This window comes from Saccharomycodes ludwigii, chromosome I, assembly GCF_020623625.1.
Source record: "Saccharomycodes ludwigii strain NBRC 1722 chromosome I, whole genome shotgun sequence".
In the NCBI taxonomy this organism is placed as follows: Eukaryota; Fungi; Ascomycota; class Saccharomycetes; order Saccharomycodales; family Saccharomycodaceae; genus Saccharomycodes; species Saccharomycodes ludwigii.
The window spans coordinates 2,780,612-2,807,657 of NC_060200.1; the positions used below are offsets into that span (position 1 = coordinate 2,780,612).

Genomic DNA, 27,046 nt, shown 5'->3' on the forward strand with positions numbered 1-27,046 from the left:
AGGAGTGGAAATATAAACATTATTGTTCACTGTTCTATTTTATTTTATTATTTTATTATTTATTTATCTTATATAGATATACAGTATCATATAATAATAAAATTAGAAAATTTTTATGTGTTCGAATTGCTATATATATATATATATATATAAAAAAAAAAAAAAAAAAAAAAAAAAAAAAAAAAAAAGAAAAAAAAAAAAAAAAAAAAAAGAAAAATTAAAATTAAACAAAAGATTTGTACATTCAATATCCAACAAACCTCATTAATCCATATCCAACTATTACAATCATTAAATAACTCCACAAGGTAGCTGGAACACCTCTTGTAATGAAATTACCCACAGTTAAATATCTTTCGCCAAAATCATCAATCATAGAAATGGCTGTGACATTGGGGAAACCTGACGTTGGTAGAGCCATAGCACCGCTACACAATAAAGTGCTGACCATAATCAATAAATTAGAATGGTTGCCAGAAGGTAGCTTTTCACCTAGCTCTTTCATTAATGGTAATATAATCATGGCAGCAACAGTATGAGAAACAAAAGTGGCCATGGTAACAACAACTAACCCAAATAGCAAAACGATAGTAAAAACAGGTTTTGTTTCAACAGAAGTTTTTAAAGTTTCGGCAATACTGCTTAATAACCCAGAACTACTGACAGCTTTACCTAAAGTGGTTCCTCCCATAGCCAAGATAACAATAGTCCACATGAAATTGTTAAAGTCATCACTACTTAATAAACCAGTACCAAATAATAAAGCCATTGGTAATATAGAAATAATACCCATTTCACCAAACACTTCTGTTAGAGCATTAGCTAAACACCACAGAATAATTGTAACAACAGTGACCAGTACCACATACCATTGTTTTAAAGTGAAAGGATCTCTAATTGGGTGAAATTTCAATATTTTCAAATTTGCATCGATCGGGAAAGTTAATAGCAACAAAAGCCAGATACCAGCTATGGAAAAGGCACAAACCGGTAGTGCCACAATAAACCAGGTGGCCCATGAAGGCGTTGGTGACATAATGCCGATGGAAATGATGTTTTGTGGGGAAGCAATTGGAGACGCCATACCACCAACATTACTGGCCAGAGCAATACCCAAAATTAGAGATTTGGCGAAAGATGAGTGTTTGGGCAACGTTCTTAATAGTGGTTGGATGATAGAGTAGCATAAAACTGGTGCAGCTACATTGGAAACCCACATCGAAACGAACAACGCAACCAGCATATTTGTCAATAAAATGATCTTTGGATTAGTACCCGCACGTGATAAGATGTGGGTGGACAAAACTTTGGCAATGTTATACTTTGACAAGGCTGCGGCTAAAGTGAAACCACCCAATAATAGCATAATAACAGATGACCACATGGTGGATAAAATATACTGAGAAGATTGGACCGGAGTTAAAGGTTCATTGGTGCTAGCGTTTTTCAAAACTGGCATAACAACGATCAATAAGGGAACTAGTAGAGCAGTAATGAAAAGAGGGATAGTTTCAGTCGCCCATAATAGAGATGCAAATACTAAAATGACCAAACAATTCTTTTGTTGAATATCACTAAATGGCGATTTAAAATAAAAAATGGTTGCGATAGACGAGATGAAAATGAATTTCAACAAGGGAGTATTGTACAAAATGAAAAATTTAATGAACTTCCAGGGGGAAATTTTAAATAAATCTCTGAAAGTAACGATATTATCAATGGCAGAACTTTCTTCATCACTGTTGGCCAAAGACAAGGAGTTATTGTCCATTTCTGCTAATTGACCCAATTCCTGTTCAACCTGGTTTTCTGTTACTCTTCCATCAGTGCTAGCGTAATCGCTGGGGGTACTGTTAGAACTTTTTCTGCTGTTATTACTCTGATTAAGCTCTGATTTTTTTTTCGTAATTTTTTTCTTATTACGGTTAAAACTTTTCTTTTTGGCAACTTTGATGTTCTGTGATTTTCTTTCCAAGTTCATCATATCTTTCCAAACAGTATTTCTTTCCCAAACAACATGCTCCCTTAGATGTAAACTTAATTCATTTTCAGCCTCTTGAAAGTTTATCGAACTATCATTTTTATAGGGATCTTCAGAATTATTTAGATCGCCACTAAGTAACTTTGCATACATTACAATTGTCTGATTAATCAAATTGTCTAATTTTTTTAGAGTGTTTGGGTCAAAAATGTGTGATTCCAGGGGCAACTTGGTTAGATAGTTCAGTTTTATATTAGTTTCCAAACTTTTATCAAATTTCTTACAAATTTTGGAAAACCCAGTTTGATTCAATTCGATATAGCTTTTCAATTCACTTAATTGAGTAAACATTGAAATTATTTTCTTTTTTAATGTAACTTTGTGTTCTAAATAACCTTGTTGATAGTCATTTAGAGTGGATGACGAATTAATTTTAGAGATAACTGGGTTAATCAACATATCGTGAACAGAGGCAATAATACTGTTACCTAGAGTATTACCGTACTTTCTATTGCTAGTATTGCTGTTACGTCTATTTAAAGAAGTTAGACTACCATTATCATAGGCATCATATTCGTCTTCATCATCTTCAGATAATAAACGTTCGATATTACTGTCATCCTGTCCAATTTCTGGTGGAGAAGAGGAAGATCTGCCTCGTTGCGGAATATCGTTTTGTCCCTCATCATTTACATTTGAACCATAAATTAACGAATTGTTATCACCATTTGAAGAAGTCGTATGAACATTGTATATTTTTTCTGAATTAACGTATTCAGTAAAAGATTGTAATAAATCATCAAATTGATCAATTAAAAGTAGTTCTTGAGCGGTATAAAATCTGTCAATTTTGGTTAGTTCACGGTCCAAAGCAGTGACAAAAGTTTTTATAGGGTCAAATTTAGAAGTATCAGCAGGATTATTGTTATTGTGGATTAATGGAGTGGATTCTAAATCAGAATTACTGGCTGTTGTTGCAGTACCTGAGTCATAATACAACTTATCTTTTTGTAAAGAATAAATTAATTTTTTTAGTTGTGAATAGGCAATATACCTACTGCTCCACTCAGGAACAGCATTAAATTGCAAAGAATGTGAAAATTTCATACCCCTATTGAGTTAGCTGTATTTTACTTTATGTGTATAATTATCTACCTTTATTGTTGTTATTTTTTTTAAAGGACTTTTAAATTCTCAAAGTGGGAAATAGCAGACGGCAACAGTACGAGTTGAGTATCTGTTTTTTTTTTTTTTCTGTTTTTTCTGTTTTTTCTATTTTTGTATTTTATTCTTGAGCAGAAAAAAAAAAAAAAAAAAAAAAAAAAAAGCAGTCATATTGAGTTTATATATGTAAAGTAAAAACATTGTAAGAAAATCCAAAACAAAAATAATAAAAAAAAAAAAAAGATAAAAATAGGGCGATAACCACGTGCTGCAAACGATCAATAATATTTTTTTTATTTTTTTTTTAAATGTGGAAGAAAAATGCGACAGAAAAACAAAAAAGAGGAAGATAGAAGAATTATCAATGACGGACAGATCGGTATATATGGATAGTATTGGTGTGTGGGTGTTATAGTCCGAAAAGGGTTAAATATTAGTTTCGGAAAGATGGTGATTTTTATTTTTTATTTTTTATTTTTTAATGATAAACGATATGTAAATATATTTAAAAAAGGGATAAAAACAAGGGGAGAAAATAAAAGAAACAGTTTTAATGTATTATCAAACCCACGCATGCACCCACGCTTTGTTTTTATTTATATTGCTGCAAACTTTGGTAAGATTGACCGGGGCGAGAGGAGGGGGGGGGACAAGGGGAGTCACTTATATACGGCCCTTTAATTTATATTTATTTTTTCCATATTCTTTGCGTTATCTTTCCAATTGCATTTTAATCTGCTTAATTGTGCGGGGCGGGGCGGGAGAAAGGAACCATCCATTCCTCCCTTCCTTCCCCCTCCACGAAAAAAAAAAAAAAAAAAAAAAAAATAGCCGCGTAACCATAAAAACAAAAAAAAAAATAAAATATGTATATAAAAATCACTAAATACATAATTAATTATAGCGTGATATTTATTATATATATATACACCATATTCACAAAACCTTTTTTTTTTCTTTTTCTTTTCCTTTTCCTTTTCCCTTTTCTTTTCTTGATCCTCAAAGACAAAAAAAGAGTAAAATAATATCAATTACCATTACTATATAAAAAAAGAACCAACTCGCTCGTAAAATAATAAAAACTACTGTTATAAGCATTAACTATCATCATTCTAAGAAAAAAAATAATAATAAGCTAAAATAAAATAAAATAAAATAAAATATAACCATGATTAGTAATAAAAGCAATGCTAACATCGCTGCTACTCCTATCAGAAAAGATAGTATTGTCAGTACCAATAATAAACCCTTAAGAGCTCATGTCTGTGTAAACTATTACTCTCAACCATCACCATCACCATCGACTGAAAACTGTGCAACTCCTAAGGATGAAAACGGAAATTTGGGGTGCTTTTGTTTTAAAACAACAACATTAGATTTGGAGCCACCCTTTGATGACAACGAACAACGTTACGACGAAGGTACTAATTCATTTTTTGATAATTTTTTCCTAGAAAAAGATAGGTCACAAGGAAATTCAAGGAAAAACAGTATTTCCAGCCTTGATAGTCTCAACAATCGGTTAATCCAATGCGATCATGAAAACTGTAACAAAAGTGAGATCAGTCCATCGAAAGAACCCTCAGAAACCGATGAGTATGATGAGTGCGAACATACTGCAAATACTTGTATTAATTCTTTGAAATGTCATAGGCATCATCATAGAAGAGGTTCTGTTGCAATTAAATTCGACAAGAAAATTGTAAGTTATAATGATTAATGAAGATATATATATATTTTTTTTTTTTTAAATTATTAATATAGGTTCTAATAGTACTTTTTATTCTTTTTATTTTTTTTTTTTTTTTTTTTTTTCATATATATTTTATGGGGTCGGATAACAACATATACATTAAAGATTTATAGCTACATATACATGTGTTTATTAAATAAATAAATTAAAAAAAAAATATTTTTTTCATATTAAAATAATACGTATTACATATTTAATGTTTGAAAAATGGATATTTCCCCTTTCATTTCCCTCAGAGATACATATTAATTTGCTATTAATAATGATACAAGATATTAGTGTTCATTGTTTAATATTCTGCGCAGTAACAAAACTATCTGTACTGTAATCATTGAAATCCACACGACTGTTTAAATTTGGCATTGAGTCAGCCTTATTCCAAACCAACTCACCGCGAGTTTTCCCCATGTAGTATTGTTTCTTATGATCTTTTTCATAATCGCTATCCATATCAACATCTGATATTTTCTTCATAGATACGCTGCTCTTTGAAGCAAAATCACATATGGGGGGTCTTAACCTTTGCGGTAGTTTTATGTTTCCCTTGCCTATTGAAGTGTATGTATGATGTTTTGTAGGTGTAGTAAGGTCTTTCTGGATAAATACATCTGTATTATTTATATCGCTCTCTGGACTAGTTTCAAATTCCCTATTTTTTGTGCCAGATTCAACTTTAAAAGTTTCAGGTGTTGTTGGACCAGAACGATCAGTGTTATTATAGTAAAGTCTATTATACTCTAATTCTAGCTCTTTTTGCTGTTGACCAATTGCAAATATATTATCTTCAGCATTGGTATCATTTAAGGATTGAATGTCTAGGACTGGTTTATCTAAATTGGTGGTAAATGATTCACTCTTTCTGTGCGACTTTTTCGTTTTTGATGAATAAATACTTGATGAGCAATCGGTACCATGTTGAACTTTGGTTGTTTCTATTTTTGTTGTTTGTCTGATGGTTGTAATTATTTCATTTTTATCACCGTCAATACCATCATAATTATTTTCAATACTAGCAACATCTGTTATTGGTGGCGTCAAAGTTCGAAATTTTTCATCAAATGTGGTCTTAGGGATAACCTTTACAGAAACAGGTGTACCAGTTTTCGAAAAAGTTTGCCCCACTTGCGGTTGTAAAGACGCCATAGATTTTATTTCTGTTCCCTTCTCCTCTTCTTCTTGTTGATCAAAAATTTTTGTATATAAATATTCTTTGTCTAATTCATTTTCTATAAAAGTGGGTTTCGATGATTTTCTAATAGTATCAGTATTGGGACTAATTATACTTGTACTTTCATTTTCTTTACCTTTAGAGGTTCTCCCACTGGCCTTGGTGTCCGCTTTGCTGACATTTTTTCGCGCAATAAAACTGAAGTCATTTTCATCAAATAGATCACTTTCAACAATAATTAAATATTTAAAATTATTAACTCTGACATTTAACTCAAAAATTAATATTTTTTTATTTATAAATCCTGATGTTGAATCTCTGATAAAATTCAAGTATAACCAGTCATTAAATTCCATTTTAAAACACCCAACTGAATTGACCAAAGCTATATCACCTTCATCGTGAGAACTAGCGTTTTCCAAAGACTTGAAAAATAAATTGGTAGCAAGTCTATCGGATTCAAAACCAATCCAATCAGCCACACCATATTGGTTCCATTTTTCAAAAACTGCATTTCTAATGCTATTATCATCAACATCACTATGCTGCCTATTTTTGTTATTGTAATCATTCTCATTATTAATATTTTCCAAACTCCCTGTTTTTTTGTCGCAAATTTTAAAATGAGGATCCATTTTAAGCACATGTTTTTTAGAGTTTTCAGTAAATAATTTATTGTATATAGATACAGGATCATCATGTAATCGATCCAATAGATCATTTTCCAACTTTGTAAAAACTACATTCTTTTCGTATCTTCTGTTTAAAACCAACAAACTGCAAGTTTCAAATAAACCAGAGGCAGTGTCTATCTGTGAAGATGGTACGGATAAAATTAACGCTTTATCCTCTATATTCCATAAAGAACTAAACTCTGGAGGATATTTTGTCAAAATATTAAAATCTTCAATGAGATAAAAATCTTTTAATTTTTTTTCTTCGTATAAAGATCTCATATAAGCAACCAAAACATGGTACAAAGATTCAGCTTTAACCTGATAATCTATGTAATAATCCTGGAAAGTTTCCAATGATACAATATTCTTGGGGAAACAATATTGAGCCATGTGAAATAACCAATATAACATGGAGTCCTTGGTACCCAATAATAATAAGGCTCCGTTACTTATAACTGCCAACACTAGCTCAAAAAATTCAAAACAACAACATGTATAATTATGGTCTGGTAGAGTTAGTGAAATATATTGATAAAAAGATTTCATTGGGAAATTATTTTGTTTTTCAAGTTTGGTGAACTTAATGTATGATTTCCATGGAATAACACCCTTGGGCATTTTAGACCATAAAACTAATAAACTTTTAAAAACTAAAATTATATCTTTTTGGAAAGTGGATTTTATACTATCCTCTAAAATTTCCCCATTTAATGAACAGCCTTCCCAGGGGAAAAATTTAACTAACATATTACACACTAGTTTATCTTTTTCACTCTCAGAAATGCCAGTTAAAGATTCCCAAACATTCAATACTATATTAACATTGCTATTGACATTGTTCATAGTATTAGTGTTATTTTCAACTAGCAACGTCTTGAAATATTTGGTTAAATAATGGATGACATATCTTGCAGAAGTGGGATTAACACCATTTTTAGTTTTAAAAATATTATAACTGGTATCATATAAATCATTTTCATTAGTAGGACCTATATATTTATCAAAATCATAGATGTAATATTTTTCAGAATGTTTTCGGTTAATGTTAACCTGTTTAATTAAATTTGCATGACTGAAAATTGCCTCATCAGTGGTAGGGGTAGTGGTCATATTGTTGGATGTGCCAGGTGAAACTTTTTTTTTTTTAGTTTGAAAATTTGATCCAGTCAACTTTTTGCCCAACTCATCTTTAGATTTATCTAATACTTCTTTTGTTTGTTGATTTGAAACTTTTTTTTTAATCGATTTTGTAAATCTCTTCATTTTTTTTTTTTTTTTTTTTTTTTTTTAATATTTTGTCACCCTTTTTTAACTTTAAATTTATCCAAAAAAAAAAAAAAAAAACAAATTTGGTAGGTTCGATTTATTAATATGGAAATAATCAACGAAAAATATTTGATCAAATGTATATTTATATATGTATGATATTTTCGAGTGTTTTTTTTAGAGTGACTGACCAAATAAATGATTAAACCAAATAGGTATTTTCTTTTATATACTTTTTCATTTTAATTGCAAAAAAAAAATAAAATAAAATTGTTCTTTTTTTTTTATTTCAAACATTTTTCTTTTACATATGAAAATGTTATAAAGTTGTATTAAAAATTTATTAAATAAATATATTTTTTTTTGTTATGAAATTGGTTAATAAGTTCAATTATATAATCTCTACCCTTAAATTTATATTATTTTTAGTAAAAGTCTAGAAATGTATAGACATTACTGCAAATATCAATTATGAACATTTCTAAAACGTATTTAAAACAACAAAGATTTGCAAATTGTCTTTTTTTTTTTTTTTTGAAAAAAAAAAATGAAACATTATCTTATATGATATTGTTATTCAAATAATATTATATATAAAAGTGATACACATTTGAAAAATTTACTCTAAGGCGAGAGACAAGAACTTATGACACTGACACAACCTATTTTTTCAAAAACATTATTAGCTATAATAATTTATTTTTTGTTGTTGTTTGATATTTTTTTGATTCAATATATTTTATGAAATAAATAGCATTACAAATAATGATTAAATATATGTGTAATTTTTCAAAGTGTAGTTTTGAATTTTCTTGACGCAAATATTATTTTTTTTTTTTTATGTTTTTGAGGTTTATCATTTCCTTTCTCCCCCCATCCGGATTATTTTTATGCTTATCTTTTCTTTTTTTTTTTTTTTTTTTTTTTTTTTTTCATTATTAAAAAAAAACGTTTACTTTATTTCTTATATTTTTTTTTTTTTTTTTCCGAATAAAATTTAAATTTAAATTCGAGCTATTTCACCAATACAGCAATATAGATATTTTAACATAAATAAAAAAATAAAAAAAAAAAAAAAAAAAAACATTCATTTGACAAAAAATAGAAATGGTTGTTTATACCAGCAAGTTATGTTTAGCCCCTATGGTTAGGGCGGGTGAATTGCCTACAAGATTATTAGCCTTAAGATATGGTGCTGATTTGGTATGGGGACCAGAAATAATTGATAAAAAGTTAGTTCAATGCAAAAGAGTAGTCAATAATACATTAAATACTATTGATTTCGTGGCTCCAAACAATAATAAAAATGGTGATTCTAATATCGTCGTCTTTAGAACGTATCCTAAAGAAGAAAGTGGTAAATTGATTTTTCAACTAGGAACCTCCACACCAAGCATAGCCGTTGAGGCAACTTCAAAAATTATAAAAGATGTTGATGGAATTGATGTCAACGCAGGTTGCCCTAAACATTTTTCTATTCATTCAGGTATGGGAGCTGCATTGTTAAAGACTCCAGACAAGTTGTGTACCATTCTAAAAGAATTAGTGGAAAAAATTGGTAATCCAAATAATAAACCTATAAGCGTTAAAATAAGAATTCTAGATCACAAGGAAGATACTTTGAATTTAGTAGAAAAATTATGTCAAACGGGTATCAAAAATCTAACAGTCCACTGCAGAACACCAATAATGAGGAATAGGGAACTCCCCATTAGAGATTATATACCATTTATCTTTGACATTTGTGAAAAAAATGGTGTAAGCTTAATAATGAACGGTGGATTGAAAAATCGCAAACATTTTTTCGAAATTAAAGAAAAAATGAAATTAAACAATAAAATTGGCGGAATGTTTGCTGACTGTGCTGAAGCTAATCCGAGTATCTTTAGTGAATCACCGCTCTATTGGTTCCAAGTCGTAAAGGATTACATTGAGGTTGCCAATCAATTTGATCATTCTGTTCACAATGTTAAATATTCTTTGACAAGAATTATACCTGGCAAGTCCAAATTGTATCAGCTTATAACGAGAAGTAAATCCTTAAAAGAAATTAACTACATTTTAACAAATTACATTCTAGATAACAAAACTGGCGAAGCTGATAAAGTAAATGCTGAAAAGTATTTAGATGAATGCAGAGAAAAGGAAAAAATAGTCAAACAAGAATTGAATAAACTCAAACAAGAACAAGCAAAGCATAAGCTTGTTCCAGATATCGTGAATGCTACTAATAATCTTAAAGCTAATAAAAGGCATAAAACTTAAAGATCCTTAGCTTTCTTAATTACATTGCATTTATTTTTTTTTTTTCTTCTCATATATTCTTATTATATCATATATAGATATAGATATATATATATATATATATATATATATAAATACATATATTTCTTTTTTATTTTCATTAAGACAGAACAAAAAACGTAAAAGAAAATTATGAATTTACATCTTTTAATAATCAACTAAGTAATATATATATATATACGTATGTATGTATAGGGAAAAAAAAAAAAGTTAAATAAAAACAGGCAAACACAATATGATATAAAAAAAATTAAAGTTTATATCGTAAAAAAAAAAACAGGCATAACAAAAGAGAAAATAAAGTCAAGTTTATTTCAAATTCTTTAAAATCTTTTCCTTATCAGAAGCAGATAATAGTTTCAAAACTTCAGATAATCCAACAATAGCATTATCATGATCACTTCTCAAGGACTTGGCTAGATTTTGAGCAATAGCTTCAACCTTGATAGATTTTAATTTTTCGTCTAACAACTGGTAATTCTCTTCTACCCAATTCGTAACTTGTCTATCATCTTGTTGATTAACAGAAGCTGGATACCATGATCTGATTCTGGCAAGCAACTCTAACCTGGAAGCTGATGGTAGTTCAGATTGTAATCTTCTGCACAAATATTCTTCGTTCAACTTTCTTCTCAACCTCCAGAAAAAGTAACGACGAGCATTAGTCCATTTCAAGGCTTCTCTAATAACATGTTTAGCCAGCATACGGTCAGATCTATCATGCAAATCAGCAAATTGAACAGTAATTTGATGATAAATTGGTAACAACCATTTTTCACGTTGAGCCAAAGCTGTGGAAATAGTTTTATGTTCCTCAGCATTCAAGGAGCTGTCGGCCAACTTATCCTTCAATTCTTTATATTTGTCGTCCAATCTGTACATAGTATTCAACAACTTTTCTCTACGGTATTTGATACCCACCATACCCTCGGGTTCCAAAACACCAGCTCTGGAATCAACATCTGCATACATTTCCATGTGGTCAGGATTAATGGTTGGATCTACAACAACCCAAGAACCACCTCTCAATTCACCGGTTGGTGGAATATAGACAAAGACAGGTTGTTTGTAGGCAACTAATGCATCAACAATAAAAGAACCATATTTCAAAACCTCATTGTACATATCACGTTGGCCACCAGAGAAACCTCTCCAATTAGCCAAGATCATCAAAGGCAATTGTTCACCATGGTTGAAATCATTAATGGCTTGAGCAGTCTTAAATGCAGAATTTGGATACCAAACTTGTCCAGCCTCTTGAACCAACATCTCAGTAGAATCAGGATTAGCAGGGTCCGCTGGAATCAAGTTTTCAACAGTTCTAGTCTCAACACAAATAACACCCATTGGAATACCACCCAAACGAGCTCTTCCAACAACAACACCCTTGGCCCAACCAGATAAGGTTTCCTTGAAGGAGCCCTTATCAAACAAACCATATTCAAAACCATCTTCATCTTGTTTACCTTCAATCATCCATCTAACGTCGTAAGCCTTCTTAGGTTCTGGAGCAAAATCAACATCTCTATCCCAAGTATCTTCAGATTCTAAAATAGGAACCGGCATATCACGTTTGGCTGGAATGTAGGATAGCCATTCTATGATCTTAGAAACACCATCTAAATCATCCTTGGCAGTTAAGTGAGAAACACCGTTGTTGTACATAATTTGAGTACCACCCAATTGCAAGTTAGAAGAGTAAACTTCTCTTCCCAACAACTTGTTAATAGCTGGTGCACCAGTTAAAATAATCGGTTGTCCTTCAACTTGAATAGCTCTTTCACCTAATCTAACTAAATAGGCACCAATACCAACGGATCTACAAGAAACTAAGGTAATGGTGAAAATGTCCTTGTATGCTCTAGAAGTGGCACCAGCAATCAACCCAGAGCCTCTTAAACATTCAACACCTAAACCATCCTCAGAACCAATAATAGTCTTAATAACAAATCTCTCTTCACCATTTTCAACAACACGTTCAGTAAGAACACTGTTTTCTTTACCGTCTTTCTTCAACTGAGCTAGACCATCAGCCGTCATGTACAAATATTCGAATCCCTTGGCTGGATCAGAGGCATCCTTCCAGGCGACTTGGTAATATGGAATCAATTCATCAGCAATACCGATTCTAGCACCAGAGTTTGCAGATAAGTAGATTCTTGGAATACCCAACTTTCTAGCATATTTGGTGGCCTTGTTGAAAAATTCGTCCTCCTTTGGACCAAAAGAACCAATCTTAAAAGTAATATCATTTGCAATAACAACAAATTGACGACCACGAGAATATTCTGGAGTTCTGGCTGTAATCTTGAAAGCAACCATACCAATAGTATTGGCACCAGCCTCACGCTCCACTTCGGTCAACTCACCATTCTCATCTTCAATCAATTCGTTTGAAATGAAAAACAAGTCAGTAACTTTTGTCATTGGAGAAGTCTTTTTCCATTCAGAAACAAGAGCTTGGCGGAATAACTCGGGGAAATCATAAACATAAGTTGTACCCATTAAATGAGCCTTATAACGTTTTGGTTGCAACCATTCTTTAACAGGATATGGTGTAGCAATAGGCCTTAAATGCATGGATCCCGGTTTATCTAAAGACTTGAAAACCCAAACACCTTCAGAGTTCTTAATTTCAGTGTACAATTCCGTTTTAACAACATAACCAGAAACATTATTGATCAAAGCTCTCAATGGAACTGGTGACCCGGTCTTTGGATCCTTGATAATAATACGTATTTCAGCAGCAGCAATACGTAAACGCAATAATCTTTTACCAAATCTCTCCAAGAACCCACCAAAGGCAGCTTCAACATCTTCTGGAGTAATATCGAAAACAGAAGAAAAATTAATGAAAATATGGTTCAAGTCCGAATTAGAGGTGTCGATAATTTCCAAGTTATCTAAAATATCAGACATCAACCTATTGGCTTCGGATGTTAAGTATTCTTGAATACTGATGTCATCACGAATACGACCAGTTCTAATAATACCTCTGGTGAAAAATCTTTTATCAACAGGAGAATTCTTTGCAATGGCTTCGTAAACATGGATATTTCTATTACCAGTAAAAATTTGCTTAATATTAAAGTTGGACATTCTTCCTAATTCCAATTGGAAAGCTAATGCAGGTTCAACGTTACGGATGGTTTCATCTTCCTCATAATTAGGACCACGGAAGGTATAGAACTTAGGATAACTACCATCATTGTAGGTGAAAATAAAAGTAATACGACGAATAGAGGCATTTACCAAACTCTTCTTGTTCATATCCAAAATTTCCCTTAATCTCTTCAAAACCTGTTTGTCGTTTTCAAAACCGTCAGTAGAAGAAATGAAAACATTAGCAACATTGCTCAACGTTGAGTGGCCAAAAGATCTATTTGGAGCTGGACCCGAAGCACTATTTTGATGTGGAATAATACACAAAGCATCGGAAAGAGAATCATCAATATCATCCAAGTGTTTGGCAGCTACTAAAACACCAGTTCTTAAAGGTTGGGTTCCATCGTTGGAAATAAAAGACAAATCAGAAACCGACATGGCCCTGTTTAAGCCCAATTTATTCTTCATCTGAGGAACAGAAATTGAAGAGTTACTTGGCAACTGGAATTTCCATTCAACGACAGGAGAACCACTGACTTTATGATGTTTCACATCACCAATTGTGTACGCTCTATAAGCACGACGAATGTAAACATCAGCAGCAGCAGAAGCAATATCCACATCGTTATCATTAAGAAATTGAGACAGAACATCAAAAACAACATAATTGGAATCAATTAAATCCTTTAAAATATTCAAATCTGGTTCAGAACGTCTAGCGTTGGATCCATATGAAGCCTTGACAACAGAGCTTTTCAAAATATGTTCAACTTGAGCAGTTCTTTCAGAAATAGAAGGCAAAGCACCTTGAATTAAAATTTCTCTTGCTTGTAGAGCAACCTTAGCTGTAGCCTTGGACTCCAATTGAACAATATTCTTCAAAGGCTCGGAAATAGCAGCAGCGACATCCGAAGAAATTTTGCATAATGGTTGGTAATGTTTCAAAATGGCCAAAATCAAATTGTTTTTCGCAAAGACTCTGGAGTGTGATAAAACGGTCAAAACAACCTTATTTAAATCGTCGGTATGCTCATCACGTAATTTTAAAATAACATCTTCCTCACGAACATTGGACCCACTGAATAAGCTTTCAACGTCATAATATTCCTCCAAAAACTTTGCAAAAACAGAGTGCTCATGAGCTTTCAAGCCGTTCGAATAACGTCTTGTAATATCCAATAGTGGTTCAACAGTGGCAGAAAACAAAATAGACTCTGAATGTTCTTCGATCGAATGTTCCAACAATTTGTTAAGTTGCTTGGCAGGAAAATCAGCAGAACGTTTTTCAGATCTGCTCACCAAGTCAGTCAATTTATCGTCCAGCTCTTTGGGTAATCTGGAATGCAAAGCAGAAACTTGCAGGCGCCATTCACTATAAGGCAATTTTGGGTCTCTTAAGACTTGTATCAAATTTTGTAACGAGGTATTCATGATAACCTGATTATCATAACCCTTCAAAATATTTTCTAAAGTGGTAACTAAACTCTTGAACTTGTAGGCTGGTTTGGTACCTTCAATGATCGGAGCACCCAACTCTGGTAACATTCCTTCAAATGGCAAGGCATGTTTGACCTTACTAGGATCATCTAAACTCAAAATACCTAAAATATCGCCTGCAGAAACGGTGGAACCTGGCTGTTTCAACAATTGAACAATACCGCTTTCTTGGGAAACTAATGGCATTTGCATCTTCATGACTTCAACTTCAGCATATGGTTGGCCAGCATTGACATGATCACCGCTTTCAACCAAATATTTAACCAACTTACCTGGCGATGGAGTACGCAATTGAGTTGGGTCATTTTCAGCTTCCAATAAAGTAGTCATGGAGTCAATAGACAATCTAGTAGCAGAAACTTCCTCCTTCCAATAAATGGTGTGTGATTTACCGCCAACAGAAATCAATAAACCACCATCAGACAACTTACGAACTCCAACCTCACATTTGGAACCGTTAATAAACAAAGTATAACGTTCATCTGCAGATTGGGCAACTGTAAACTTAAATCTCTTGTCTTCGTGAATAAATTCAATTGGGTACATAGTTTGCAACAATGATTTATTTGGAACTTGACCTCTTTTCAAGCTGTTGATATATTCTTCATGTGCCTTGGAAGATACAATATAGGCCTTTGTTGCAGCCCCACAAATGACAGCCAAAGTAGAGTCTGGTTTTTCGGCACTCATTTTCTGGCTGATTAAATCATCCAACCAACCAGTAGTAATAGTGTTTTCTTCAAAATCCTCAGTTTCTAGCAACTTGATTAAATATTCAACAGTGGTTCGGAAATCACCTCTTATAGATAACTCTTTTAAAGCCACAACCATATGTCTTCTAGAGGCTTCTCTATTTTCACCAAAGGCAAAAATATGACCGAACTGCGAATCCGCAAAAGAATGGATACCACCATTATTACCTACAGAAAAATAACCCCAAACATTTGATGAAGAACGGAAATTCAATTCGTAGATTGAACCACCAGATGGCTTGAAACCTTCATTTGGATCTTCAGAGGTAATACGACAAGCGGTACAATGACCCTTTGGAATTGGTTTTCTTTGAGTTTTTAAGGATTCCTCCGAGGAGAAATCAAAATCAATCTTGGTTGCAGTACGTGGATCAACACCATAGAACAACCTAATATCCCTGATTCTATGCATTGGAATACCCATAGCAATTTGCAATTGAGCCGCTGGTAAATTGACACCGCTAACCATTTCAGTAGTTGGATGTTCCACTTGCAATCTTGGGTTCAATTCCAAAAAGTAAAATTTATCGTCTTCATGAGAATATAAATATTCAACGGTACCAGCAGAAACGTAGCCGACTAGCTTACCTAACCTAACAGCAGCCTTTTCCATCTTGGAAAAAGTTTCTGGTTTGGCAATAGTAACAGGTGCTTCTTCAATAATCTTTTGGTGACGTCTTTGGACCGAACAGTCACGGCCAAATAGAGAAATGTTGGTGCCGTACTGATCCGCCAATAATTGGACTTCTAAATGACGGGCTTGCCCAGCCAGTTTCATAATAAAAATAGGAGAGCCAGGAATTTCATTGGCAGCTTGATCATATAACGTCAAGAAATCCTCTTCACGTTCAACCTTTCTGATACCTTTACCACCACCACCTTCAGATGCCTTAACCATAATTGGGAACCCAATTTTTTTGGCAACAAGTAAACCTTCTTCGGGAGAAGAACAACAACCTTTTTGGTAAACAGAATCTTCAACAGAAACCAACCCATTATTTTTGTCAACAACAACTTGATCAACACCAGTACCAGACCATGGAATGCATGGAACCTTGGCATGTTGGGCAACAATTGTGGAAGAAATTTTATCACCTAGAGATCTCATAGCATTTCCTGGAGGACCAATAAAGATGACTTTTCTTTTAGAAGCAGCCAATTTTTCTGGTAATAATGGGTTCTCAGACGCATGACCCCAACCAGCCCAAACTGCATCAACATTGGTTCTCTCCGCTATTTCCACAATTAAATCTACATTGGCATAATTGTTGTTATTAGTTCCACCTGGGACCTCGACATATTGGTCAGCCATTCGAATATATTCGGCATTAGCTTCCAAATCTTCCGGAGTGGCCATGGCAACAAATTCAATAGTTCTTTCGTTACCAAATGTATCATAAGCCCACTTCCTAACAGATCTGATTTCTTTGACAGCACCAATACCATTGTTTGCAATTAAAACTTTGGAAATAACGGTGTGACCACCATGAGACTTGACAAACTCTTTTAATATACCTTCCTCTGCCTTATCCAGGGTATTCAGACCAATGAAGTTGGATGGTAATTTAGCATGTTCTTTAGAGTAATCTGTGACTTCAAACTGCTTGTGTTGAGACTCAGCAACTTCGGATAAATTTTCTTCACTCATTATGCTTGATAATGATGTACTTTCTTTGTTATTATTGTATGATAAAGTATTGATACACCTAAGAAAAATATTTCTTAATAAAATGTTACTATGTATATTGCAATTATGCGAACGATAAAATATATCTCTAAATAATGGTAAATATTGTCTTGACCTTAATTGGCTATTAATTTTGTATAAATCTTTAGCAAAAAATAAAAGTCTATTTAAAATCAGCACTTTGGTTTAAAATTTATGAGGATAGTCCTGTAACTTTTTTTCTTGTGATTTTGTTAGTAAACGTTAATTAGATTTATAATTAGTGGATAATAATGATCTTTTTTTTTTTTTTTTTTTGTAAGCAATTGGGACAAAATAGTAATTGACTGTGTTTATATTTTAGACTGTGTTTAATAACAATGTTATTTTTCTCTTTCTCTGCTGAAATTTTTTTTTTTTTACTACACTCATTAAATGAGAAAATATTGTTTTGATATAAACTTTTCTTTGGATTTTAATGTAATATGGTATAATAACAGACTTTTTTTTTTTTTGTCCTGCTTCTTAATTATCAATTTGCGTCCATCTTATTTTGTAACTTGCAGTTTACATAATGTTTTTTTTTTGTTGAAAAAAAATTTTTTTTTTTTTATCAAAAGGGTAGATTTCGTTTAGATTTAATTAAAAAAAAAAAAAACTTTCTGCTAATCGAGTTACAAAAATATTTTGCTAATTTTAACTTAGCCAACGTTAGCTCTTGAAATTTTCCATAAAAATTTAAGAGAATTGATAAAAAAAGATATATTGTACAGTCACTATACCCATTTCCTGCGTAAAATGGATGGGTTAAAAATTGCAATTTTCCATTGAACCCAATTGTACTCTAACTATACATGATCATTATTGTAAATCTTTTTTTTTTTTTTTTGTAAAAAGAACCCTCATTAGTATAAAAATAGTAGACATACCTTTCCGAGTGAAGAATTGTTGCTGGTGTTTATGTTATAACTTTTTTTAATTTGTTCTTTATTTTCTTGAATATGTCCAAATTAAATAGAATAAAAATAAAAATAAAAATGAAAAATAAAAGTAAATAACAAAAAAGAATGTATTATAATGTGTTGTTTGCCTGCTTTATTTTTATTTTTATTTATTTATTTACTTATATGATATGAATAGGTTAAAAGTTTTAATAAGAATTCAAAATGAAAAAAATAGTTAGTAAAATGGTTAAGAATTGTTAAACAGAACAACCGAAAAACTTTTTTCTTTTATTTGAAAAGGAGAGAGAAAGAAAGAAAGAAGGTTTAAAAGTGATGAAAAGATTTGACAAGAGTGGAGAGAAGATAAGCTTTATTCTTTTTTTTTTTCTTTTATATGAAAGACATGTAAAATATGTTTTTTTTTTTTTTTTTTTTTTTTTGTGCTTTAATAGTGCGATGTGTAAAAATCTTAGGGTTTTTAACTTTCGGCGGTTAATTCTAATTTTTTTTTTTTTTTTTTTTTTTTTGTTTGCTCGTATTTTGCATTTTTTATTTCAGTTTTTAATGTTATTTTTTTCAACAAAAAAATAAAAAAAAAAAAAAAAAAAAAAAAATTAAAAAAAAAGCAAAAAGAACATTTTTGGTGATATAATAGAAAATATATATATATATATGTACATAATATTTTTTTTTATTTTTGTTTTTTTCCTGTCTTTAAACGCTCCTTCTTTTCCCCTCCTGCATATATTTCATAGCAATTATATGTATTAGAAAATAGTTATCCCCAACTTTACTTCATTGTTGAACATCATTATGTACGATAGAATTATGTAAGATAAACTTATGTAATGGTTGAATCTTGAATTATAGATTGAAAGAACTCTTTAATTTTATTTTTTCTCAACAATTTGAACTTTTTTTTTTTTTTTTTTGTTGAGTAATTTCCCCTCTCCCCTTTAATTTTATATTTTCAATTACTTGATTTTCAATTCTTCAAACATAACCAAATAAATAATATTATTAACCCTTTAATGTGCCTAGTTTATCTATGAATAAATATTTACGTTTGATTTATTATATTTCATCAATATTTTTTTTACAATTCCAGCCGAAAAAAAAATGGACATCTATTTAAATCCGCTACTTTCTTATAAAAGCTATACAAACAATAAATAAAATATATTCTAAATCTTGTGTATAAGGGTTTTATTATGCTGCGCCAAACGTTATAGTTTTGGTCATTGGTTCTATTATTTGTTATCCATTTAATGATGATAAAAAAACACTTATAATATAGAGACCGTTGTTTCTCAAATATATCTTAGAAAAAAAAAAAGTTACTATTTTGTGTTAATTAAAAATAGCCTACAAATGTTTTTCAAAAATATATATATATATATATATATATATATTGCTATATAGTTATAACATTAGACAACAAATATCCAAGTCTTTTCACTTTAAAAAATAATATATATAATCCTAAACGTGAATATAGCATGATAAAGATAGAAGAACGAATAAACAAAAAAAAAAAAAAAAAAAAAAAATTGGTTTGTAAAATTCACTAATGTGGCGAAGTGAAATCATAAATTAAAATATTTGCCTCATCTTTGGTGCCTCTTTTGATTTTTAACAAATTGACGCTAAATTGTTCGGTTGTGACAGTTTGATGCGCCATCTGATAATCATCGCTCAATTTATCATCAAATGTTCTTGCAGTAGCATATAACCTAGGGTCTTCCGAGGGAGTAAAATAAAAATGTTTTAATCTTATATTTTCACTTAATGTAGAAGTGGGGGAAGCGCAACTGTTCTTGTTCTTGTTAACATTCATATTTCTGGTAACACAAGAGTTATGAGGAAGAGGGACATTATCAGAATCATCATACGCAGAGGTAAATTTAAATAAATTAAGTATTTTACTATAACAGGTTGTTATAGTCTTTATTTGAGTCTCCTTATTGTTAATTGTTTTTTTTTCATCGTTAGGAGGTATTTCCTTCAATGCTACATTTGGATGGAATCTAACACTTTTCGTCTTGGTTCTTTTAACATTTTTATGGACAGGTATATAATCACTATCCAAAAGATTATATTCCCAAGGTTTTAAATCAGCATTTGCATTAGAGTCATCATTATTTCCCTCATACTCTCTCCTAACAAAAATATTGCTTTTTTTTAAAGAATTCATTTTTTCATATTTTTCTAGTTCAGTTCTGATCTGCCAATCATGGAAAATTCTCAATTTGGCTAGTGTCATTTGCTCATTATATTGTAATTCGCTATTCTTGCTCCCATTTTTACGCTTCAACGTTCTCTTTTGTTTTTCCAATGATCCAGCAGTTAATCCAGGTTCCAAAGTTCTATGTGAATAATCCGGTGAGATAAATATTATTTCCTCATTTCTTTGTACTATCGTTTTTGTTAGATTGTTTTCAGAGGCAGTAGGTGAGTATAGCATATCTTTTGTGTGGTAATATTCTTTGGTATATTTTTTCTCGTCATCGCTATGGTAATCCATAAATTTATTAAAATAAAAATGTTTAAATCCAGTTCTGCCTTTACATTTAGCTGAATTTAGGCTTGGTATTGAATCTGTTGAGGAAAAAAAATCATTCTTATTATCTTCAGTTATGTACACAGAATTGTTGCTAGAGTCTTTGTAATTATCATTTTTAATAATTCTAAAGCTCCTATTAGATAATGTTGGTGGTGTGATTAATAATTCGTCTTTTTTCTCAAAATTATCGACCAATTGTGTGTCGCTGATAATAGTGTCTGATAAAATATTTGATACTTGAGTTGGTTTTTTCTCGGTATTTTTTTCACTTATACAACCCATGGTATGTGTATTGATTTGTTCAGAAGCAGGAACAGAAGTGTTGGTTGTTGCTGATGATACAGGAACCATTGATTCGCATGTGAAAAAACTCTCCTTGCTATCAGAATTGTTTTCCAGTTCAACCAAACAGTTTTTTTTACCATCTGATGTTATTTTTTCCAATAAACCTGGGTTGGTGTTGGTAATGTTGCACGCATTAGTAATATCATAGTTGTCCAAATTACTTTCCGTAGATACTCCCTTTTCATTTTGACTGGGTAACTTAGTACAAGGTTTCTCGGGCTCATTTAAAAGAACATATTCTTGTAAATCTTTCTTAACATCAAAAGATTTCCCACTATTGTAGCTGTCATCCTTCCCAATGAGTAGATTAACTTGCATATTTTTTTCAGATAAACTTGGGTGCTTATCTTTACTGAAGCAAGTACTGAATTGGTCGCTGGTTATCATAGTGTCTTTGTCTTTTTTTTCATTAAACAATTGATTTATTTCAAAGTTCTCTGATGTGATATCTGTATTTACAAAAGTGAAATCATTAGTGTTGTCAGTATTTTTAAAAAAATCTGAAGTATCGTCAAGATCAGAGGTAATACTAATTTCATCAATAAAAGTTATCTGTCTGTCAACATTATCTTCATGGCTTGAAAGCTCGTTAAATAAGGTAGGATCAATATATTCATTTTCTTCAATTTTTTTGGAATTGTAAACTTCCATTTGCAATACTTCAGAATATTTCATCAGAATTTCATCATTGTTATTGGGTTTATTTATTTTTCTTTTTAATTTTAATTTTTTTTTTAAGAAAATTGAATATTTGTTGTAGCTTTTTGATAATCTCGACATACTTGGTATTTTTTATTTAGTTGTTTTTTTTTTTTTTTTTTTTTCCCTTCAATACTTGTTTTATTTATTAAAAGAAAATCACGAAAATTAAAAAAAAAAAAATATATATATATATATATATATATATTTACATTAATTTGATTTGCTTTTATATTATCGATCATATCCAAGATTGATTTGAAATAATAATAAGTTTTTGCTAATTTAACTATTTGCTTCTTTATCTAGTTTCGTTTTGTTTTGCTACTTTTTACTTTCTTTTTTTTGCTTTTTAAAAAAAAAACAAAAATTAATAAATAGACATTATAATTTTTAATTTATAATAATGATAATAAACATTTGCTGACATTTTTTTTTTGACACATTTTTTTTCCTTAGTGTCTTGTCCGTAATAGTTACGGACAAAGTGGTTATTGTTGACTTAAAAATGTTAGTAATTATTGTAATAATAGAAAAACGTGAAAATATTACAAGTAAATCAAAAATCTTTTTATACGAAACACTCTTTTTTCTCTTTTCCTCTTTTTTTCTTTTTTTTTTTTTTTTTTTCTTTTTTTTTTTTTTCTTTCATCTTCGAAATAAATAGAAAATCAATCCAGCACATAAAAACCCTCGCACAATAAAAGAGAAATCAATCAGCAAAAAAAGTTGCAATTCACTTTAAATCCACCATTCAAAAACAAAAAAAAAAAAAAATCTTCACCGTGAAAAAATAAACTCATATATATATAAAATTTTTAATTTTTTTTTTTTTTTTTAAAACATTCTAACTCCTCCCTACGATTTCTAAAAAAAAAAGAATAAAAAACAGAAAAACCTTTTATTTGCGTTACAATTCATAGCTACTTATTAAAATAATACGCATATCTGTGAATACAATATATACACTAATAATAGATAGATAAACCTAAAACAATAATAATAGTATAGAGGCAAAAAAAAAATGAATATGTTTGGTCTATTTGGTGTCAATACAAAGCAAAAGCAACAAGACAATCAAGACAACAACAATGCCCAGAATACATCAACACAACTAGCACCAGCAGATTCACAGCCAACTCAAACACAACTAAACCAAACTTTGGGTTTTGACAGTGAAAAAGTTAATACAGTGAATAACACAGCAATTGATAGAATGCATGCTTTGGCTGGTGTAGATAATGGCGTTGAATATTTAGATTTGGAAGAAGAACAATTATCCAATATGGAGGGGTCCCAAGGTTTAATTCCAAGTAGAGGTTGGAATGATGATCTATGTTATGGTACAGGTGCAGTCTATTTAGTAGGTTTGGGTTTGGGTGGTACCTATGGATTTTTCGAAGGTTTGAAAAACATTCCACCTAACTCTCCCGGTAAATTACAATTAAATACAGTTTTAAACCACGTTACCAGAAGAGGTCCATTTTTAGGTAATAACGCGGGTGTCTTGGCTCTTATGTACAATATTATTGACTCTACTATCGATGCTTATAGAGGAAAGCACGATACCATTAATTCTATTACTGCTGGTGCTTTAACAGGTGCCTTATTTAAATCTACCAGGGGCTTAAAACCAATGGGTTATGCTGCTGGTCTGACAGCAGGTGCTGCTGCTGCTTGGAGTGGTTTGAAATCTTGGATTTTATAGTATTTTCAGGAAAAGCATATGTTATTATTTTAAACTAATTATATTTTTTTTTCTTTTTTCTTTTTTTTTTTTTTATTTTATTAAATATATTAAAGTGGCATGTATATATGGTGTATAAATAATAATGATAATACTAATATGAAGTTATAAAAAAATGCGTTCAACTTTGTTAAAAAAGGGGAAAAAAAAATATTTTATGCCTAGTTGCATTGTTTTTCCTTCCTTCTCTTTTTAATTATATACATATATATATATATATACAACGTAATTAAGAGGTTGTACCCTGTTATATCATTTGTTGTAACTCCATAAACGATGGTTCTTTCCACATACTTCTACGAGATAAAATTAAGGTGTCGCTAATTGGAACATCAACATCATGTTGACTACCCATGAAATTCAAAGATTTTATATTAAAAGTGCTGTCATCATTATCATTCAGTTCCACAATTTTTTCTAAGGAATCGCCATCATATTGTTCGCTATATATGCCGTTAAATGCTAATCTATTTGGAGTTCTTGGTTTAAAAATTAAGGTTCTTCTTTTCATAAAATGTTTCGTTGATAATTCAATTAATTTTTCCTTGATACCAGCACTAGATTGATATTTATCTAGTAAAATCGCAACCAAGCCGGCAACGCTTGGTGCAGCCATAGATGTACCTGAATAAGCGACACTGATTTCATCGTTAACATGACTCAATGATTTAACCTGAACGCCACTAGCAAAAATATCAACACATTCACCCCAATTAGAAAATTTCGCAATAGCATCCAATTTATCATCCATTGCCCCAACAGTAATTGCGCTTGGTTCAGAAGCTGGGCTATTCCAACATGCATTTGTATTGGCATTACCTGCAGCAACAACAACTATTAGTCCTGAATCAACAGCAGCTTTAACCGCTTCATTAAGAACTGAATTTCTCAACGATCCTAAGCTTAAGTTAGCAACAGCCAACTTCTTATCGCCATTGTTTTTCCTGTGTTGTACGGCATATTCCAACCCACTTATAACTGAAGTTAAATCGCCTTGTCCATCCTTGTTTAAGACTTTAATTTCAATTAGTTCCACTTTTTTGGCAACGCCATATTTGTTGGACCCGACTATACCAGCAACATGTGTCCCATGGCCGTTGTTATCCCCAGGACCTTCCCTTGTAAAATCGGCACCATGTATAACTCTATTTTCGAATTCTGGGTGGTCAGCTTTGATACCTGTATCCAATATATAAGCAGAAACAGATTCACCCTGAAATTTTGAATTATAATAATAATCATAGTGACTTTTGGAGGGTTCGATTCCTTCTTCTTCTTCTTCTCCTTCTTCTCCTTCTTCTTCTTCTTCTTCCCCTCGCTCTGTCTTTATAAATGAAATGTGCTGTTTTGAATCATCGGACCCAGTTAATTTTCTTGAGGGTGGAATTTTTTCTCTTCTGGAAAGTCTGACTAAATGTCTAGGTGCATTATTCTGAATTTGGATAATTTCGGTGTCATCTTCGTCTTCGTCATCATCATCATCAGCATCATCACCATCATCATCGTCATAATCTTCATCATCACCACTTTCATTATCTTCTTGTCCTTCTTCTTCTTCTTCTTCTTCATTATTATCATATTTTTCATCATCATCAATATAATTAGTATCAAAGTCAGAATAATCGTCGCTGTTTGTAATAGAAGACTCGTTATCAGAATCAATATCCTTTTCAGCTGTGCCTGTATTTAAAGAGTATTTATAGTTATTGTCATCTCGAAATGCTTGAAACTTTTCATTAAATACAATATCCGCAATCAATGGGTTTTTTTTTAGTCTACTGATTAAATCTTTAGATAAATCTACTGAAAAGGCTTCGAATTTTCCAAACGAGAATTTTTGTTTTATTTTACTTAAGCTATCTTGTAAGTCCTTGGCATAGGCGATTGCTGCAGAAGATTTCTTATTCGTAGAAAGGGATAAATCTTCATTAACGGAAGCTAATAATTTATTTAAGGTGTCGGGTTTCTTTAAACGAACTAAAACCTCGAAGCCCTCCACAATATTGAAAATTAATAAAAAAAAGGCAAGTACTACAAGGTTGTTGAATTTCATTATCTGAATATATAAATATGGGTTGATTTTTTATTTAATTATTTTTTTATTTTTTTTTTGTTATAGTTTTGTAGAGTATGGTGCGATGACTTGTTCTTTTAATTTTTTTTAATGTAAATACAATGCAACTTTTGTTGGCGTGATTTATTCAATATTAGGAATATAAACGAGAAATAAATATTGGAAAGTATTAACTTTTTCTATAAAGTGAAAAGGATTTTTGTTTAAATATGCTGACGGGGAAAAAAAAAAAAAATTATGTTTGTTTAGTGTCACAAAGAGAGATTTGCTTTTGAAAATATTTTTTTTTTTTTTTTTTATTGGAATTAAAAGGCAATTATTATTACACAAAGTCACTAGTAATCTTTTAGTGTATTATTTTCTATTAATGTGTCGTCTTTGTGGTTCCTGAAAAAAAGTCGTCGTTTATATCTTATAGTGCTTGGAAAAAGTTATCGTTTATTTTAAGTTAATAATTTTTATTTACGAGATATTTAACTTATTCACATTTTTTTCTGAATATCAAATGCCAACTATTTATTTCTATTATTCTTGTTCAATAGCCAAAACTACATACTTTTTTAGGATTTTCCAGAGAATATCAAAATAAACTTAAAAGTAAGGAGTACTGTGTTTATGGAAATGATATAATATATCCGTTTACACGTATACATTTTATTTAAGATAGGTTTTAGGACACTATTAATGATAGCAAAAATAAAAATAAAAAAAAAAAAAGATATACTTCGGAACGGTATTACTAGATGGAGGAAGTGAGATTGCTATTTTAGACATAAATAAATAATAATGTCAGGTCTTAACGGAGAAAAACGAAAGTGGAAAAAACGGAAAAAAAAAAAAAAAAAAAAAAGATATCGTTTATAAATTAAAAAAAAAATCTGAAACATAATGCTTAAATTATTTCTTATATCTCATTATTATTATAAGTTGTTATATATATCACAAAATATTGGCACCCTATTAGAGCCGATAGTATTTATTGAATAAGGCATTGAATATTTGGAAGAAAAGCCAAAAAAAAAAAAAAAAAAAAAAAATAGAACACGGTCTATTTTTCCCTTATTTTATTTTTAATATCCACGCCAATTAATACCACTACTACTAGCACTCTCTACGACCAACAGAACTGCTTTATTTTTCCTTTCTTTTTTTTTTTTTTTTTTTTTTTTTCTTTATAATAATAATCGATAAATTAAAAAAATACAAATTCTTATAATTCTCTATCGTATAAATAGAGAAAGAAATTTTCTTCTTGGATGTTAAATCAATTTATTTTTCTTTTAACTTTTTTTCGGTTTAAGTATTTCTTATTATAATTTAAAATCTTATATAATATAATGT

The 27,046-nt window shown here is 30.7% G+C and overlaps 8 protein-coding genes across 8 annotated transcripts; 3 read left to right on the forward strand and 5 right to left on the reverse strand.

The window, feature by feature from the left end:
• Nucleotides 1-244: 244 nt before the first annotated feature.
• PHO91 (Pho91p) lies at nt 245-3,088 on the reverse strand (the record flags this gene model as incomplete). Its single annotated transcript, XM_046080168.1, has 1 exon — nt 245-3,088. One exon carries the CDS (start codon nt 3,086-3,088, stop codon nt 245-247), a length of 2,844 nt encoding a protein of 947 aa, XP_045937491.1.
• A 1,225-nt stretch (nt 3,089-4,313) lies between these two features.
• Nucleotides 4,314-4,865, forward strand: SCDLUD_001206 (uncharacterized protein; the record flags this gene model as incomplete). Its single annotated transcript, XM_046080169.1, has 1 exon — nt 4,314-4,865. The coding sequence occupies one exon, from the start codon at nt 4,314-4,316 to the stop codon at nt 4,863-4,865; it is 552 nt and encodes a 183-aa protein (XP_045937492.1).
• A 315-nt stretch (nt 4,866-5,180) lies between these two features.
• SCDLUD_001207 (uncharacterized protein) lies at nt 5,181-8,006 on the reverse strand (the record flags this gene model as incomplete). The annotated part of the gene is made up of 1 exon (XM_046076984.1): nt 5,181-8,006. One exon carries the CDS (start codon nt 8,004-8,006, stop codon nt 5,181-5,183), a length of 2,826 nt encoding a protein of 941 aa, XP_045937493.1.
• A 1,110-nt stretch (nt 8,007-9,116) lies between these two features.
• Nucleotides 9,117-10,274, forward strand: SMM1 (tRNA-dihydrouridine(20) synthase (NAD(+)); the record flags this gene model as incomplete). Its single annotated transcript, XM_046081534.1, has 1 exon — nt 9,117-10,274. The coding sequence occupies one exon, from the start codon at nt 9,117-9,119 to the stop codon at nt 10,272-10,274; it is 1,158 nt and encodes a 385-aa protein (XP_045937494.1).
• A 348-nt stretch (nt 10,275-10,622) lies between these two features.
• ACC1 (acetyl-CoA carboxylase ACC1) lies at nt 10,623-17,315 on the reverse strand (the record flags this gene model as incomplete). The annotated part of the gene is made up of 1 exon (XM_046080170.1): nt 10,623-17,315. The coding sequence occupies one exon, from the start codon at nt 17,313-17,315 to the stop codon at nt 10,623-10,625; it is 6,693 nt and encodes a 2,230-aa protein (XP_045937495.1).
• A 2,529-nt stretch (nt 17,316-19,844) lies between these two features.
• Nucleotides 19,845-21,965, reverse strand: SCDLUD_001210 (uncharacterized protein; the record flags this gene model as incomplete). The annotated part of the gene is made up of 1 exon (XM_046076829.1): nt 19,845-21,965. One exon carries the CDS (start codon nt 21,963-21,965, stop codon nt 19,845-19,847), a length of 2,121 nt encoding a protein of 706 aa, XP_045937496.1.
• Nucleotides 21,966-22,908: 943 nt separating this feature from the next.
• Nucleotides 22,909-23,592, forward strand: TIM23 (protein transporter TIM23; the record flags this gene model as incomplete). The annotated part of the gene is made up of 1 exon (XM_046080171.1): nt 22,909-23,592. The coding sequence occupies one exon, from the start codon at nt 22,909-22,911 to the stop codon at nt 23,590-23,592; it is 684 nt and encodes a 227-aa protein (XP_045937497.1).
• A 286-nt stretch (nt 23,593-23,878) lies between these two features.
• RRT12 (Rrt12p) lies at nt 23,879-25,684 on the reverse strand (the record flags this gene model as incomplete). The annotated part of the gene is made up of 1 exon (XM_046080172.1): nt 23,879-25,684. The coding sequence occupies one exon, from the start codon at nt 25,682-25,684 to the stop codon at nt 23,879-23,881; it is 1,806 nt and encodes a 601-aa protein (XP_045937498.1).
• Between the last annotated feature and the right edge of the window lie 1,362 nt (nt 25,685-27,046).